Genomic DNA, 16,358 nt, shown 5'->3' on the forward strand with positions numbered 1-16,358 from the left:
AACGCGGGATGGACATTGTGCTGCTCGATGACCAACACCCTGACATACAAAACACCGGATACTACTGCCCTGTCCTACATCAGTATCTCTAATGGCAGTCTTATTATCATTACGCCTCACCTGGTCCTTCGTGGATAACTGTCGAACATGTGCCACTAGGTACTGCTTTGCTATTACTGCCAACTCATCTAAATCTTTGGGTGCTCTTTCTTTAAGATAAACTGCAAGATCTCTTGTACAGGCACCAATAAACTGCTCCTTCACCATCAAGTCGGTAACACCATCCTATGTTGCTGCAGTGCCTGACAACTCAACCCATTTAGTAAAATAATTCTCGAGCCACACAATTAACTGGTCAGGACTCTCAGAACTTCAAGTTTAATTTCACGGAATCGCTTCCTGTACCCATCCTCTGTGAAATCGTATCTTGTCAACAGCGCCACCTTCACACGATCATAGTCAACTGCATCAGTGTCGGACATTCTAGAATATATAATAGAATACACAGTGCTCTACCAGTCAATAGCGCACTCAATTTTGTGGCCCATCCATGTCTATGCCAACTCGAATTCGTTGCAAACCTCTCAAACTGCAATAAATAACTATCAAGTTCATCCTTACCATCAACAAATGCAGGCAACTTTGGTGACTGTGCATCACTGACCACATTTCGTTGACCGCCAAAATCAGCCTGTTGGAACCCCGGCATTGCTGCTTGCAGCTCTAATTTCCTCAACTCAAATTCTCTTTCCTTTTCTCGCTGTTCTGCTTCCATTCGCAATTTCTCTCGTTCGCCTGTTTCCGGTTTCAGCCGTAACTTTTCCTTTCTTTCCTCAATCTCCCTTTCCTTTTCTCGCTGTTCTGCTTCCGCTCCCAGCTGTAACTTTTCCTTTCTTTCCTCAATCTCCATTTTCCTCACCTCTGCTTCTATTTCCATTTTTGCCTTTCTCTCTTCCCTCGCCACTTGTCTGTCAGCCCCCTTGTTTGTCTTCTCCAGTCATTCCCAGTTCATCCGCCCATTCCATTAACTCTTGTTTCGACATATCTTTCATCTCGCTGGCCATGTTGTCTTCCATATGTTTTCACTGTTCCCGGACGAGCCCCCAGATGTCACACCAAACGTAATATTACCGTAATTGGTATAGTACAGGTGTGATGGTTCAAATACCAAAATGGCAACAGTAACAGAAAGACTTCCCTGGCGGCGATGATAAAATACGAACATGAAGCCAACAGATGAGGTTTCAACTGGTACTGGTATTATTATACTCTGCAAACATCAAGTACAATAACGCAGTAAAACTCCACTACTCCAATAACTAGATACTTAAACTCCAATACAATTCAACGAGATCTCCGATCTTAACTCAGTGCTGAACAACTCCCCTATATATACCCACACTGTCTATAAATAGACCATTACATCAGCATACATAATGAGTCTGGAATTTACTATAAATTTCCAGAATGTTCCATTACTTTCTATTGCCTCCTACAGTGATCTATTACCTATTCAACCAGTTTCTAAAAAAAATCTAGAATATTTCACCCGGACACAGTACGGTTCTAGAACATTCTTAGTGACACGGAAGTGGTAAATAAGTCGTATGCGGCAGAGTGACAGTAGTCATTTGAACTATAAATATACACAATTTGAACAAAAGTGAGCAAATCATATGTTATTGTCGGCTTGACGATCAGATCCTGTCAGGCTAATTTTATATAAGCCGGTCTAAAGAGTTAAAGACTGTTTCATTATTTTGTTGAAAATACATTTGTAGACACTGTCACAAACATTCACACATATGTTATGTCTTATAACATGTCTTATATCTAAATTGACCAAATCGTGACAATTTACCTCACAGAAACAGAATGTCAATGGGGGTTACTGTCCGATGTCGATTAAATTGCTGTTGGCGATCCGCTCCGCTAGGATTGCCCTTATAATCACTTTTGTCGTTGTGTGTGTGTGTGTGTCTGTGTGTGTGTACATTTCCAGTGTTCCAGTGTTCACGTATTATTTCTTCTGTGATTTATTTGGCTTGGCCGATTTCGTTCAAACTTGGCAGGTAGGTCACACCTTAACCCTAGTTATAAGGAAAAATCTGGAAAATTTGTTTGGCCCACCGTTGCCATAGCAACAGCCAACAAACTGATTTTTGGATAGCTTCGCGCCAAATGTATCTCCTCCTACAAATTTGGGATAAAATACTTCAAACATAGCTCATTCTACTCAGCTTGAGTGTGGGCACAAAGTTACCATTTGAATTTTTGATATCTGTTTTCATTACCGAGAAATTTGACCCCAAAGTTGGGGTAACTTTTCACCAGCAACGGCTCGGCTGGTTTTGTTCTTACTTCACAGGTAGGTCGTGCCGCCACTAATTGGAAAACAATCCTGGCCCACCACTGCCATTGCAACATCCAAAAACTGATTTTTGAATACTTTCGCCCCTAATGTATTACCTCCTACCAGTTTTGTACACAGTCAGCTGGCATCGGTGTCGCTGGGTGTATATGATAAAGGGAAGTTGTGCAACCAAATTTGCCGAATTCGCAGTTTTTCGCCAATAAAAAAATAACTAAGGCAACAACTCACGGTTTTTCAGCATTTTTGTAATAAAGACATTATTCTCTATCAATAATCCGCCCAAAACAGGAACATTTCTACTAATTCTTGTGTTTTTTTAGACGTTTTTCGAAAAACCTGCTATTAGGCTGCAAAAGTAGAACATTCCGGAGGGGGCGAAAGGGAAGAGCCAAATTTAACGCGTAAAAATAGAACGCGTATTTTGACCTCTATGCGGTCGTTGCCAAAGAGCCCTGCGTCCATCGCCTGGCGATGCTCTTCTGTTTCACCAGTTGCGTTTTTTGACTAAAATTTGGGCAGTACTGTCAGTCACGAAAATTGATGAATAAATTAATACACATAAAATATGAATCACGGGCTAATTCAATGGTCACCGAACACTCCACTACTAAACAATCTGTGGCAAGATAGTAGCGTACTGTATATTTGACCCAGATTTGACAAGCGTGGTACAGTTTTTTGCGCGTGTCCGTAATAACGCGCATAAAGGATTGTGGGACAGAGTCCTTTATTTGCTGGCATTCTTGACTTTTGACTGCAGTTCATTTTTTATATTGTAGAGTAAATGCTTCTGATATGCTCTTAGGTTGCTTAATATCCGTCTGAAATTCTGGACTGTGGTCATATTTTTCGATTAGGAGTCGTATATTTAAATTACTCACTGTGACTAGTGTTTTGCATTATGAAGTATATTGTTACGAAGGTCAACACACTGCAATTTAGGTAAATATTTACCATTTCGTTATTTCATTATTTCGCTTTTCAGCATTTCCGGGAAACGCTTCATTCTAAAAAATGCTATCGCAAAACGGTTGGAAATAATAAATGTAACAGCAGAATACGTCCTAGCACAGTCACTCTACTAGGAGAGAGTAACTGTGGTCCTAGTACTAAACTAAGTGACTTCTAAAGACTGAATGGTGTTTGCGAACTTCGTATTAGTTATAAACCGACGTCAGCTTCACGTTTATGTCACCATGGAAACAGCCAAAAAACAAGTTGCTTGTTTTTGAGCGGAGCGGATCGCCAACCAGCCTACCGGCTTGTTTCTTTACTTATAGTGTTGTACTAAATTGCAAATAGTTTAAGTGCTCAATTGTATATACAATGATCAAGTAACATGCCTTTAGACATTGTATGATGTTTTCACAAAACAAGACATAATGTCTGTCTTTGAATGTTACTTCAACTCAATACATACGAAATATTTCCCGACAAGTTCTTGGTCAATTTATGATATCAGCGTGGTTCTCCAATAAATGTTTGTCAGACGTTCTGTGTTGTCAAGAACATTTAGAAGCATTTATATTAAACACGGCTATTTAAAAAGTAGTGACTTTTATCGAGGATACAAATCAGCCAGTATAGTAAATGTTTATTAAATACAGTCAATACTATTGTGAATAGACCATTTTCCGTACACTGCGAGAATCACGCGTTATGCGTGAAATCGAACGTAAAAACAGGACAAATAAAGGTCATAGCCTCATAGTGGCGTCAAACATCGCGTGGGATTCGACAAACGCGAAAGTATTTTGGGGAACATTTCCATGTCAATAATGTGCTTTACACATTTGATGATGGGCAATTTCGATTAAGTGAGGATATTCGAATGCAATATTCCTCTGTCGAAGATCGGCCGGTCGATGTGCGCTACGAAATAAAGAAATTCGAGTTCAAAATCAAATCGTTCGATTTTTGCGGCAGACCTTCGACGCGCGTCTTTCATGCATTTCGCGAGATCTCGCAGTTGTACGGAAAATCACCTATTAGTGTCGCCTAGACAAAATAAGGAGTTCTACTTTCGCAAATAAATATTTTGGCTAAGAGGGTATAGTTGCTCATTCATATGAGCATTTCAGTATTCTTGTGCGAGGTAAACAGCAATATAACTCTGAGAATAAAGACATCGCGCAGAGTGACGACCACATGTTTGATGAAAAACTCAATTATGTGGGAAAAATACATCAGTTATCACTGGATTGTTGATTCAGTCAGATGTGCTGCCCCAATCTTTTGCGTTTGTGTATTAACATATTTTGGATACCGTCGCCCGGCCAACCAAAATACAAGTCCATCAGCTGAAGTAATTCAAAAATCAAAAATATTCAAGAAAATCAGTAATCATTTTATTACCTTCAAACTTAAAATTATCTCTACTACACTACTACTACTCTGAACTCCGTTATTTTGCATTCCCGCATTTAGAAGACTAAACATTTTGTATGTAATATGCGCCGTTTCAGTTATGGAGCCAGCCTTTCTGTTCGTACACCAACAATTTGTGATTACAACGTAGTGTTAGCAATAAATCATAAAGAACATTGATACACAGAGATAATAGACGGGTTTCGGGATATAGCGCCATCAGTAGTTGTTTCCTAGTTCCTGAAGTTCTAATGAGTTATTTAACGTTATGAGATCAACCAGCCCACTTCCCGGACGAAATTGGAACGTTTTTTTTACACCAGAACTCAGGAACTCGAAAATTGTCAATTTAGTATTTCCAATTTCCCTCAAACGTTCAATTCCGTCGTATCATAGCGTTTCAAATGTGTGTTTTAAAAGTTTGCTCGCAGTTTCTCTGGTTTTTGGTGCCCATTGCGATTCTTGTAGCTTGCTGTGCCATTACAATTGAGGTCCGAACCAGATAATATAATAATAATCTATGTCGCCCTCAACAATCAAAATCAAATAACTCAGACTCGATTGTGATTGATAGCACCAATCTGTTTCGTGTTTTGCTCGCATTAGTTTCCACTACCAGGTGGCGGAAATACCAGAGGGTGCAGTTGAAAAATGATAAATAACGTGATAAGATGAATTAATTGAAGTCCACACATTTTTAGTCTGCTTATCAGTGTGTTGTGTTAAATGAATGATTCGCCGGACTGCACACATGTGGTCGCACATGGCATAAACCTTACCTTATGTAAGTGTGTGTTGTACATTATCGGATGTGGTGAGTCTTGTAAAGACTTTCCACTACCAGTTGATGGTGGCGGAGATACCGGAGGGCGCAGTTGAAAAATGACAAATAACGTGATAAGATGAGCTCATCGAAGTCCACAAATTTGTCAGAGTCGACGTTGCGTTTCACTTAATATATGTCACTCTACTAACACATCTATACTGATAGCAAGGTGTTATTATTATTGCAACTGACCGGTGGCCTTTCTTTAAATAATACTGTTCCAGAGCAATATCTCTCAACATGGACAAGTACATAGACGACAATCATATATAAGGTGACTGAATTTTAATGTTAAAAAATCATAATCTCACGTAAATTCCACAAATGAAGGAAGCAGTAACGAAATAAAATATACCTATGAAATCGATATAAGGTGAAAAAGTATTGCCATGATGTTAAACTGTGAGGGCGCTTCAATACTAGGTGGTTTGTAGCAAGTCTTATATAGACTCACCATAGTCTAAAAATACAACGCAACATTTCATAAGGTAACACTACAGGATAATTTGTGTTGTGTTTATTATTTAATAGTATTTTGAAACACAGTACTTAATCAGTCGGTACAATCTTACAACATCTAAAGCATCTCAATGATACTATCACGGTGTGTTTCCTGATAACTATGTTGAAAATTTTGTACTTCAGTTTTTTGCATTAAATTACCTTGGTTATATTGAAAATACGCAACAGCATTGTCAGAGCACTAATGATGTTACCGATTGTTTTGGTATGAATTGTTATTGCGTCGAAGTTATAATAACCTAAGCTATATGTTACAGGGTAGATAATAATTGATAATTGTTACTCTAAGTAATATTCAAACTATCATATGGTAACCATTTCAGTTGTATTCACATATACATTGTAAACCACTAAACCCGTGTCTATGTAAGTAATGCAAATCACACATTTGTAATCATATTGAGACTACATGTTTATTTCTGTAAACCACTACCTTTGTATGCACATGACGTTGGTATATTTATAATGTTGCAGCATTTGTACAGTGTATGGCACTATCATCTAAATCGTGAATAGTTGTACTTATATCTAAATTCACGTCAGAATTAATAACTACTACATAAGCAGTATAATATCATAATAATATCATTTATTGCATAGTTTCCGACATTTGATATTAACTCCCCAATACATTTACTTTACATTTTAATTATAATATTTATGTGCATGCTATTATAGAAATGTCCATCAAAAATGGTGGTGTACATGTAAATCTAGATTAAGCACAATAAATATGATTAAGGACAATACAAACAATTTATTGCCAATATATTCAAAGTTCTTATCAATGATTATGATTTCATATTTAATATTGGGGAATCGGTCTTTTAATTCCACTTGCCTAATCACTATACAGATACCGATAATTATCATCTAACATATTCAGTATGCCGAAGTGTACGGAGTGGGGACTTGTAATGACAGTCAGTCAGGTGGAACAACTTCGAGATTATTTTAATTCATTTAACACTACCCAATTAAAATAACTATTGATAACTGGCACACAGATAACAGATTCCATTTTTTCTATGTACTAGCTTGAATTACATTATCAACAAAATCAGAATAATCAGAATAATATGCGCAGGTATAGATGGTATACTCATCATCTCTGCGAATCAAACAGATTCTATCGCGTGAGGTTTCTTTACCAGGAAGTGACCCTTTTAACTGTACTTGCTCGGCGATGACTGATGGGCAATCCTGTATGTCAAAAGAAACATAGATTTATGGAATCAGAGGAGACAAAGTAGATACAAATTAACAAACAAACAATTACAATGTTCCACTCAAAAAGTTTTCTTACATACCACACAATTCATTAATTTGTTAATGACTTATTTTAGGTAGTATTATTATATCAAACTAATAGAATCCATCTTAGCAGTTCAGTGGTTCTAGTTTATATAGTGTGAAATATGAATGAAAGAAATGAAGTAAATCAATGGTACGATACTCGAACCATCACAACATATAACTCCCAATGCTAACTAAACAGCTTTCTTATTACAATTGTGCTGATGCTTCCATACTAATTGTAGTGTATACTGACATATACATAATCATCGTACGATAAATGAGTTTGAATTTCTTCAGGTAGTATTATTATATCAAATTCAAACAATCAATTAATAACTTGTTCAGTATTTCTAGTTTGTACTGTGAAATATGGAATTATATATTTAAAAAATGGAGTAAATAAATGATACAATAATCAAACCATCATAGCATGTTGGATGTTGCAATGGTTTGAATATTATACCATTTATTTTCCTCTAACGCTAGCTAAACACCTTTTTAATTGCGATCGTGTTGATGCTTTTATTATTTGTGTAGTGTATGTTGACATATATATATACAATCATGGCAAGATACTCACGACAATTTTACAAACACATTGAGACCACGCATCTTCTATTGCATAGACATCACATAGTTGACAATTGTCAGTTGGTACCGCTACAGTTCCCTGTAAGATAATGTACGTCGATATATGCAACGTTATTTTAGGTAATAGAATATTGATAACAGCTTTGTTAGGTCACAAATATTAGAAAATGTTGTTGTTATGCAGTATGATTGTTTATCAGTGAATTTCCTTCGTTAGTTATGACATTATTTAAAACGCTCAACAAATGCCGTGAGATCTGGTTTAGTACCCAACTTGTCCAAACCGAACCCGGAAAAGTCCTAAATGGGAATCATTGCTTTATCACACATTAACAAACCCGGCCCATAAGAAATCCCCATTTCGATTGCACACATATTGGATATAAAAAATATTGTTATTTACAGTAATATTCCACTAAACTTACTACTGTTTGTTGTATATAAACATAGGTAATGTTTAATTTGATTTAGAAAAAATTATATCTCTGATTGCGCGATGAAAACAAATCGATAGTTGAAACAAAATAACATACTATATCACCCTTTTCAATGGTGTCAATTCGCGATGCGAGTATTGCGTCATACTCATAGTGACGTGTACCAGGTAGGAATGCTGCATTTCCTAAATAAAATTTTGCGTGAAACCTGACTTCTTTCCCCTCAATAGTATTTTCAATGTCTGCTATGTGAATTGGGCAGGTGAAATTCTCAGTGCATACATCGTGCCATACTCCATTTTCGTACATTTCATCACGACAATCAATGCAAGTGCCATTAGCAGGGTTTCCAGGGTGATGTTGCGCATTTGATAAGAGTGTTATGGTGATCAGAGTCCAAAATGAAAATAATACAAACATAGTTGCTGCAAAATAAATATAAATAAATAAATAAATAAATAAATAAATAAATAAATAAATAAATAAATAAATAAATAAATAAATAAATAAATAAATAAATAAATAAATAAATAAATAAATAAATAAATAAATGAATTTTCCACGTAAAAAGTTTGAATGGTGCTGATCTGAGAAACTCAAATGGAACTCTGCTTAGAACGGCCAACACAACCGATAACTTCCAATTGGTTGGTTCCCTCTTCGGGGTCTAGGCCTCTGATTAAACAGTAAACATTCTCCTAATGGTAGGACAACCGGCTAGCCTCGTCCTCAGAGATTCCCAATGTTGGATGACAAGGCTGACCTATAGCCAACAATCGCAAGTCCATTTCGTTTAACTGATGGCCGGAAAGTCAGTTGTCTGGATCTCCACTACAACAATCAGTGTAAGCACGTCATTTCGAGGCGTAGGCTGTGTTGGTGGGATCCCTGTTTGCCCTGGCCAGGGCGTTGACAGTCCACTCAGAAAATATCTGAGAGTCTCGATGCATGTAAGTGGTACATTGCTGGGCTCAAAGGCAGTGCGTCGTCTGGTTGGGACAGCAGATCCAGAAGCATCTCTGGTGTTTCGACTAACATCTCCAACAGTAGTGGAAACCAGACCTTGCCGCCACCTTGTCTGTTTCTCGCTCTTGGAAGGTGGTGTGCGGCTAGCTCCACATTGTATTCCATGTGCCAAAAGAGAATTTGCTCCACTAGGACTGACAACGATGGAGATCTGGTATAGGAGACCACCGCTGTGTTGTCCATGCGAATCAAGACTCTGTGGTCTCGAACTGTGGGAAGAATGTGAAGTAGTGCTAAGCACACTTCTTTCAGTTCCAGCCAGAATCTAATGCAGGGACCATATTTTCCATTGGGCTTGTTCGTCCCATAGGTGCATTCCCCAATATGTGCGGGAGGCATCTGTTTCCAGAGTCATAGCCGTCAAACAGCTGACATCATTCCAATGATTCAAACTCCCTGGCCAGGAACACCAACTGTTGTGTTGGCTGAGGGTGGGACTTGCTCGATTTACTAGGAAGCACAACTGGTCCACGCTTTGTTTGATTGTGTAGCATCCAGCCATCTAGGTACACGTTGACGTTATGTGTAACGGCGCATTATTGCGAGTAGAAGCCCGGACTTAACGCTGAGTCCCCTATCCTGTGTATAGCGCCCTTTGTGAGCAAACTATCAACCTCCTGTCGGATTGCTCCCGTTTTTGTGGGAATCCTCTGGTAGTGCCCGAACAGGGGGTTGGTGCCAGGAAGTGGAGATTGCAGTGGGATCTTTTAACCGTGTATTTCCACCTGGAGAGTCCAGGGAATGGTTACGCACTGCCTCTGAACCTGAATACACAGGCGCAATCAGTGCGGCAGAGATGTTATGTGTGGGTTCGGCGGTTCCACATCGGTGTGATTTCTCCTCCGACGAGGCCAGTAGAAGTCGATATGTTCTGACTCCCGCCGAACATATGCATCAAACCTGCTTCCCCCGCTAGTTGGGTAGGTGACCTCCAAGAAAAAGTGGGGTACCACCTGGTCCCTTTTTCCTGGGGGGACACGTAGCCACTCCTACAGAAGGGCCGGGATGAGGAACAGACTCCGGAAGCTGCTCGAGTTTGCACATTTAAATGATACTATTTTGACGGCCATGTTGTGAAAATGCACAAAACGGACATTTTGAATATATGCAAACTAGGTATATTTCGGAAGCCTAAATTTTCCTAGGCTTTCAGTGTGTCAATCCAGGCACCTCGCCGAAATGTATTGTGAAGAAATTATTTATGTTGCAATGTATGATTGGACAAACTATAAATTGAGATTTTAAATATAAATTTTAAACAATGAGTGATGTGTTCAGTTACAGTGATTCGTGCATGATAAAGCACGAAATAGTGACTCATGGGAAGCAGTCTAGTCCAATATGGAAACAAGTAGACAGACAAATAACAGACTTATGTGAAAAATATATTAGCCCATGGGCTTTACTTGCTGTCTTTGTGAAATATAGTTGTATCTAGTGTTTGATCATTATATGAAAGATATGTCCACAAATAAGGTCCCACTGTCCCATCAAATACTACCGTATTAATTACCATTGTAATTTTAGGTTTTTGAAAATGACGAAAAGTTAAATACATACCAATGTAAACATTCAGGTGACGCATTCTACATACTAGACATGCAAAGCATTGACTGCCAATACTAAATCCATGAAAAACAATCAAGCACTGCTTACTTTTTTTGTAATTTTAAACTGAAGAAACAGTGTGTACGTGTACAGTCGTGTGTCCCACTCATGACACAAAAACAGACTTCCTATTATATGCATATAATTCAACTCACTGGTTCGTCTACTGATGGATTTGTATACTAAATGAATACAAAACATGGACACAAATAGTGAAAGCATATACATATTTAACAATACCTTTGATCATATAAAACAAGTCAAACCTGTATTCTTGTCGTGAAGACTATCCAAACGAGCGTGTCCAGTTGATGTTAATTTTTCATTGCTACGTATGTGTACCCAATATAACTACAGTGTGTCATATTTTTAGCATTTTCGTTTTCGTTTAATCTGTAGTATCTCTCTGTCTGGCAAAACGAGTCGGTAATATTGTTAAATTATGTTCATAAAATTCGAGTTAGGCAAGTTTCATATTTGTTTTACCAGCATATTAACGTTTTTTTCTCATTTGGTCCAATTTTTGCGCAGATATAAACCAAACCATTTTCGTTACAGGGGTGTATCTAGACATTCGTTGGATAATTTTCAAAAAAATTTGATCATTTTGAACATATATTTTGATCAAATTTGGGGATTCACTTAAGAAAAATAATTCAAACAAACATTAAGCAAAAGCAAGTTATTAAAAACAAACATTCTAGTGGGAAAGTGTTCAAACCATTAACAAAAAACAGTCTAACCGGTAGTGGATGTGTTCACGAACAGGACGCCACTGTTTCAGTTCAAGATTAAAATTATCAACACAAAGCTAATGTCCACTTGCAAAAAACTTTGACATTTGTGAGCTCCTTTGATGGAAGATATATTATGATTTGCCCTGGCAAAATACTGTAACTTTATTGTTTCCAGGTATGCAATTTTGCATACTTATATAAATGCGATAAAGTAGATAATGGAATTCAGGTTTTGATCGGGTAGACATAATTATAAACCATTTTAGTAACAAGGCCAGTTTTTAAAAAGATACCGGGGGTCAACCACAAAAAAATGTTTGTTATTGTCCTGAATTGTTGCTAAAAATACTACTTTATATAAACATTTGGCGAAATGGATGGATACACATATACATAGAGGTATAATTTTGTAATACGCCAGTGTTTGTGTATGAGCATAAATATAATTTCATTGAGCATAAACTGTGAAACATATCAATATTGTTGATTTCGATTTCGATGTATCTCTCAGTATAAGTGACATGGCGTCAAACATTATTGTCTTACTTACTATTGCTATTGTATGATTAGAAAATGAACAAAAGGTTACTACAAACCCATCTAAATATTCAGGTGACTTGTTCCACCCTACTAGACATGCAATGTATGACTGCCAGCACTGAACTTAGAAAAATCAATCCAGCTATGCTTACTTTTCGTAATTTTGAGCTAAAGAAACATTATGTAAGTTATGTACAGTAACGAATCCCTCTCGTAACACAAAGAAGACTCCATGTTATGTGCGAATAATTCAATTCACTGATTCGGATACTGATGGGTTGTAACAAATGAATACAGACATGGTACCCAATAGTGAAAGCACATACATACTTAACAAAGCCTTAGATTACAGAAAACAAGTCAAACCTGTATTGTTGACGTGAAGACTGTCAAAACGAGCAGATCCAGTTGATGTATATTTCGCAGTGCTACCCATGTGCCTGCAATATGACTACTAGGCGTAGTCACTTGAATATTTTTAGCATTTCTGTTATGTTTTAATACCTGTGTCTCTATGTCTATGGCAAACGAGTAGGCTACATTGATGTGTTCCCTGTCAAATCATGTTCATAAAATTCGAGATAAGCAAGTTTGAGATTTTTAGTTTTACCAAAAACAAGTAATTAATATATGTAAAATTAAATGCTGAAACACAATTTATTTAGTTTATTGAAGTTTCAGTAGTACCAATATTTATTACCAGCATATTAACGTTTTGTTTTCATTCGGCTAAATTTGTATGCTGATATCAACCAAACCATTTTCATCACAGGGATGTAACTAGTCATCCCTTGGATAATTTTCAAAAAATCTTGATCATTTGAACATATATTGTGATCTAATTTAGGGATTCACTTAACAAAAATAATTCAAACCAAGGTGTGTTGTCCATGCGAATCAAGACTCTGTGGTCTCGAACTGTGGGAAGAATGTGAAGTAGTGCTAAACGCACTTCTTTCAGTTCCAGCCAGTTGATATGGCAGTCCTAAATCAATGCAGGGGCCATATTTTCCATTGGGCTTGTTCGTCCCATATATGCGTTCCCCAATATGTCCGGGAGGCATCTGTTTCCAGAGTCATAGCCGTGGCGAGTGGTTCCCAGGGGACCCCCTGCCCGAGGTTGGCAATTGCCGACCACCAGGGCAAGGCATCCCTCGCTTGATCTGAGAGTGTTACTCGGCTCTCCAGTCCCCGTAAGAGAGCTCGGTGTTGCAACAAACGTGTGCTGTAATGGGCGACTGTGTAACACGGCCTGGGGGAACTACCTTGCGAACCGCTGACATCATTTCGATGATTCGAACTCCCTGGCCAGGAACACCAACTGTTGTGTTGGCTGAGGGTGGGACTTGCTCGATTTACTAGGAAGCACAACAGGTCTAGAAAATCTGATGTTAGCCTTACTGTTTGACTAACCACGCATTGTTTGGTTGTGTAGCATCAAGCCATCTAAGTACACGTTGATGTTATGTGTAACGGCGCAGCAGTAGCACCACCTGTTTCCACACTCTGGTGGATACGTATGGAGCAATTCAAAACCTGAAGGGGAGCACCCCGCACTCGACTACTTGGCCAAACTGGGCGAATCGAGGGATCGCTGACTCACTGTGTGTATCGGTATGTGCGGGTAAGTATCGCTCAAATCTAGCGAGGATGACCAGTAGAAACAGGACACAGAGAATAATATGGTGCTCAGTGTTTCCAGGAAACTCATACTGATTTAGTCTGCCTAAGTTCAGAACGGGCACAGGCACCTTTAGTCTCAGTTGTAGTATTTGGAACCACCAATATTTGCGAGTAGAAGCCCGGACTTAACGCTGAGTCCCCTATCCTGTATATAGCGCCCTTTGTAAGCAAACTATCAACCTCCTGTCGGATTGCTCCCGCTTTGTGGGGATCCCCTGGTAGTGCCCGAACGGGGGGTTGGTGCCAGGGAGTGGAGATTGCAGTGGGATCTTTTAACCGTGTATTTCCACCTGGAGAGTCCAGGGAATGGTCCAGGGATTTAAGTGAAGAATATATGAGCCCATGGGCTTTACTTGCTGTCTTTGTGAAATATAGTTGTATCTAGTGTTTGAACATTATATGAAAGATATGTCCACAAATAAGGTCCCACTGTTTCAATTCCAGCAGCAGATTAAAATTATCAACAAAAAACCGATATCCCCTGGCTAGAAACTTTGAAATTGAAGTTCCTTTGGAGGGCGATATATTATGATTTGCCATGGTGAAACACTAGATTCGTTGTTTCAAATATGCCCTATTCACAGTAGAATTAGGCAATGACTAGATATTATAAAGTAGATAATGGAATAGGAAGCTTTCATTGGGGTAAACATAATCATAAATCATTTGTAAAAATACCGGCAGTTAAACACAAAGAAACCTAGTTGTTATTGTAGTGACTTGTTGCTAAGGGTACTACACTTAGAAACCATTTGATAAAATTGATGGACACGCATAGTGAGAGCGGTAATTGATTGTAATACGTGAGTGTAGGTGTAGGTGAGTGTAGAAACAAAAATGTATTTTCATTGAGCATAAACTGTGAAACACATTTACATCTTTGATTCCCTGTTTGTAGTATCTCGCAGTAAAGGTGTTATGAGGTCAAATACTACTGTATTAATTACCATTGTAATTGTAGGTTTTAGAAAATGACGAAAAGATAAATACATACTAATGTAAACATTCAGGTGACGCATTCTACATACTAGACATGTAGAGCATTGACTGCCAATACTGAATCCATGAAAAACAATCAAGCACTGCTTACTTTTTTGCAATTTTGAACTGAATAAACAGTGTGTACGTGTACAGTCGCGTGTCCCACTCATGACACAAAAACAGACTTCATATTATGTGCAAATAAGTCAACTCACTGATTCGTCTACTGATGGATTTGTATAATAAATGAATACAAAACATGGAAACAAATAGTGAAAGCATATACATACTTAACAATACCTTTGATCATATTTAACAAGTCAAACCTGTATTGTTGACTTGAAGACTATCCAAACGTGCAAGCCCAGTTGATGTTTATTTCTCATAGCTATGTATGTGTCCCCAATATAACTATCGTGCATAATATTTTTAGCATTTGTGTTATCGTTTAATCTGTAGTACTTGTATCTTTCTGTATGCAAAACGAGTCGGTAATATTGTTAAATTATGTTCATAAAATTCGAGTTAAGCAAGTTTGATATTTGTTTTACCGAAAACAAAATTAAATTCTGAAACACAATTAATTATAGTTTTATGACGTTTCAGTAGTACCAATATTTATTACCAGCATATTAACGTTTTGTTCTCATTTGAAAATATACAATCAGGTGACTTGTTCTACCATACTAGACATACAATGAATGTCTGCCAACACTGAACCTAGGAAAAACAATCCAGCTATGCTTACTTTTCGTAATTTTGAGCCAAAGAAACATTATGTAAGTTATGTACAGTAACGAGTCCCTCTCATAACACAAAGAAGACTCTATGTTATATGAAAATAATTCAAATAACTGATTCGGATACTGATGGATTTCTGTACCAAATGAATACAAATATGGCAACCAATAGTAAAAGCACATACATACTTAACAAAGTCTTAGATTACATAAAACAAGTCAAACCTGTATTGTCGTATTGAAGACTGTCGAAACTTGCAAGCCCAGTTGATGTTTATTTCACAGTGCTACGTATGTGTCCACAATATAACTACCGTGCGCCATCACTTGAATATTTTTAGCATTTTTGTAATATTTTAATCTTTTGATACTTTTGATACTTTTGTGTCTATGTCTAGAAAAACGAGTCGGTAATATTGATGTGCTTCCTGTTAAAAGGTGTTCATAAATTTCGAGATAAGAGAGTTTGAGATTTATTTTACCGACAACAAGTTATGAATATATGTAAAATTAAATGATAAAACACAATTGATTATAGTTTCATGACGTTTCAGTAGTACCAATATTTATTACCAGCATATTAACGTTTCGTTCTCATTTGGTCCAGTTTTTGCGCAGATATCAACC

At 37.6% G+C, this 16,358-nt stretch overlaps 1 protein-coding gene across 3 annotated transcripts; it reads right to left on the reverse strand.

Moving 5' to 3' along the window:
* Positions 1–6,069: 6,069 nt before the first annotated feature.
* LOC144345071 (uncharacterized) lies at positions 6,070–16,056 on the reverse strand. Of its 3 annotated transcripts, none has more exons than XM_085499617.1 (4): positions 15,957–16,056; positions 8,513–8,841; positions 7,969–8,058; positions 6,070–7,292 (listed from the first exon to the last, which is right to left on the reverse strand). In XM_085499617.1, the coding sequence occupies exons 2-4, from the start codon at positions 8,834–8,836 to the stop codon at positions 7,116–7,118; spliced, it is 591 nt and encodes a 196-aa protein (XP_085355743.1). In that variant the 5' UTR covers positions 8,837–8,841; positions 15,957–16,056; the 3' UTR covers positions 6,070–7,115. The 3 variants fall into 3 exon arrangements, with proteins under 3 accessions (XP_085355743.1, XP_085355742.1, XP_085355744.1); XM_085499616.1 differs by lacking the exon at positions 15,957–16,056 and adding an exon at positions 12,694–12,771; XM_085499618.1 differs by lacking the exon at positions 15,957–16,056 and adding an exon at positions 11,099–11,433.
* Positions 16,057–16,358: the final 302 nt, after the last annotated feature.

The sequence above is a fragment of the Saccoglossus kowalevskii genome, chromosome 5, assembly GCF_978046115.1.
Source record: "Saccoglossus kowalevskii chromosome 5, keSacKowa6.1, whole genome shotgun sequence".
Lineage (NCBI taxonomy): Eukaryota > Metazoa > Hemichordata > Enteropneusta > Harrimaniidae > Saccoglossus > Saccoglossus kowalevskii.

Excerpts from the sequence above, each read along its gene's own strand:
- LOC144345071 (XM_085499616.1), bottom strand. The coding sequence starts at position 12,763 with ATGGGTAGCACTGCGAAATATACATCAACTGGATCTGCTCGTTTTGAC. Across the intron at positions 8,842-12,693 it reads TCTTCACGTCAACAATACAG|CAACTATGTTTGTATTATTT; the intron begins GTTTGACTTGTT and ends TTTATTTTGCAG. Across the intron at positions 8,059-8,512 it reads CCATTGAAAAGGGTGATATA|GGAACTGTAGCGGTACCAAC; the intron begins GTATGTTATTTT and ends ATTATCTTACAG.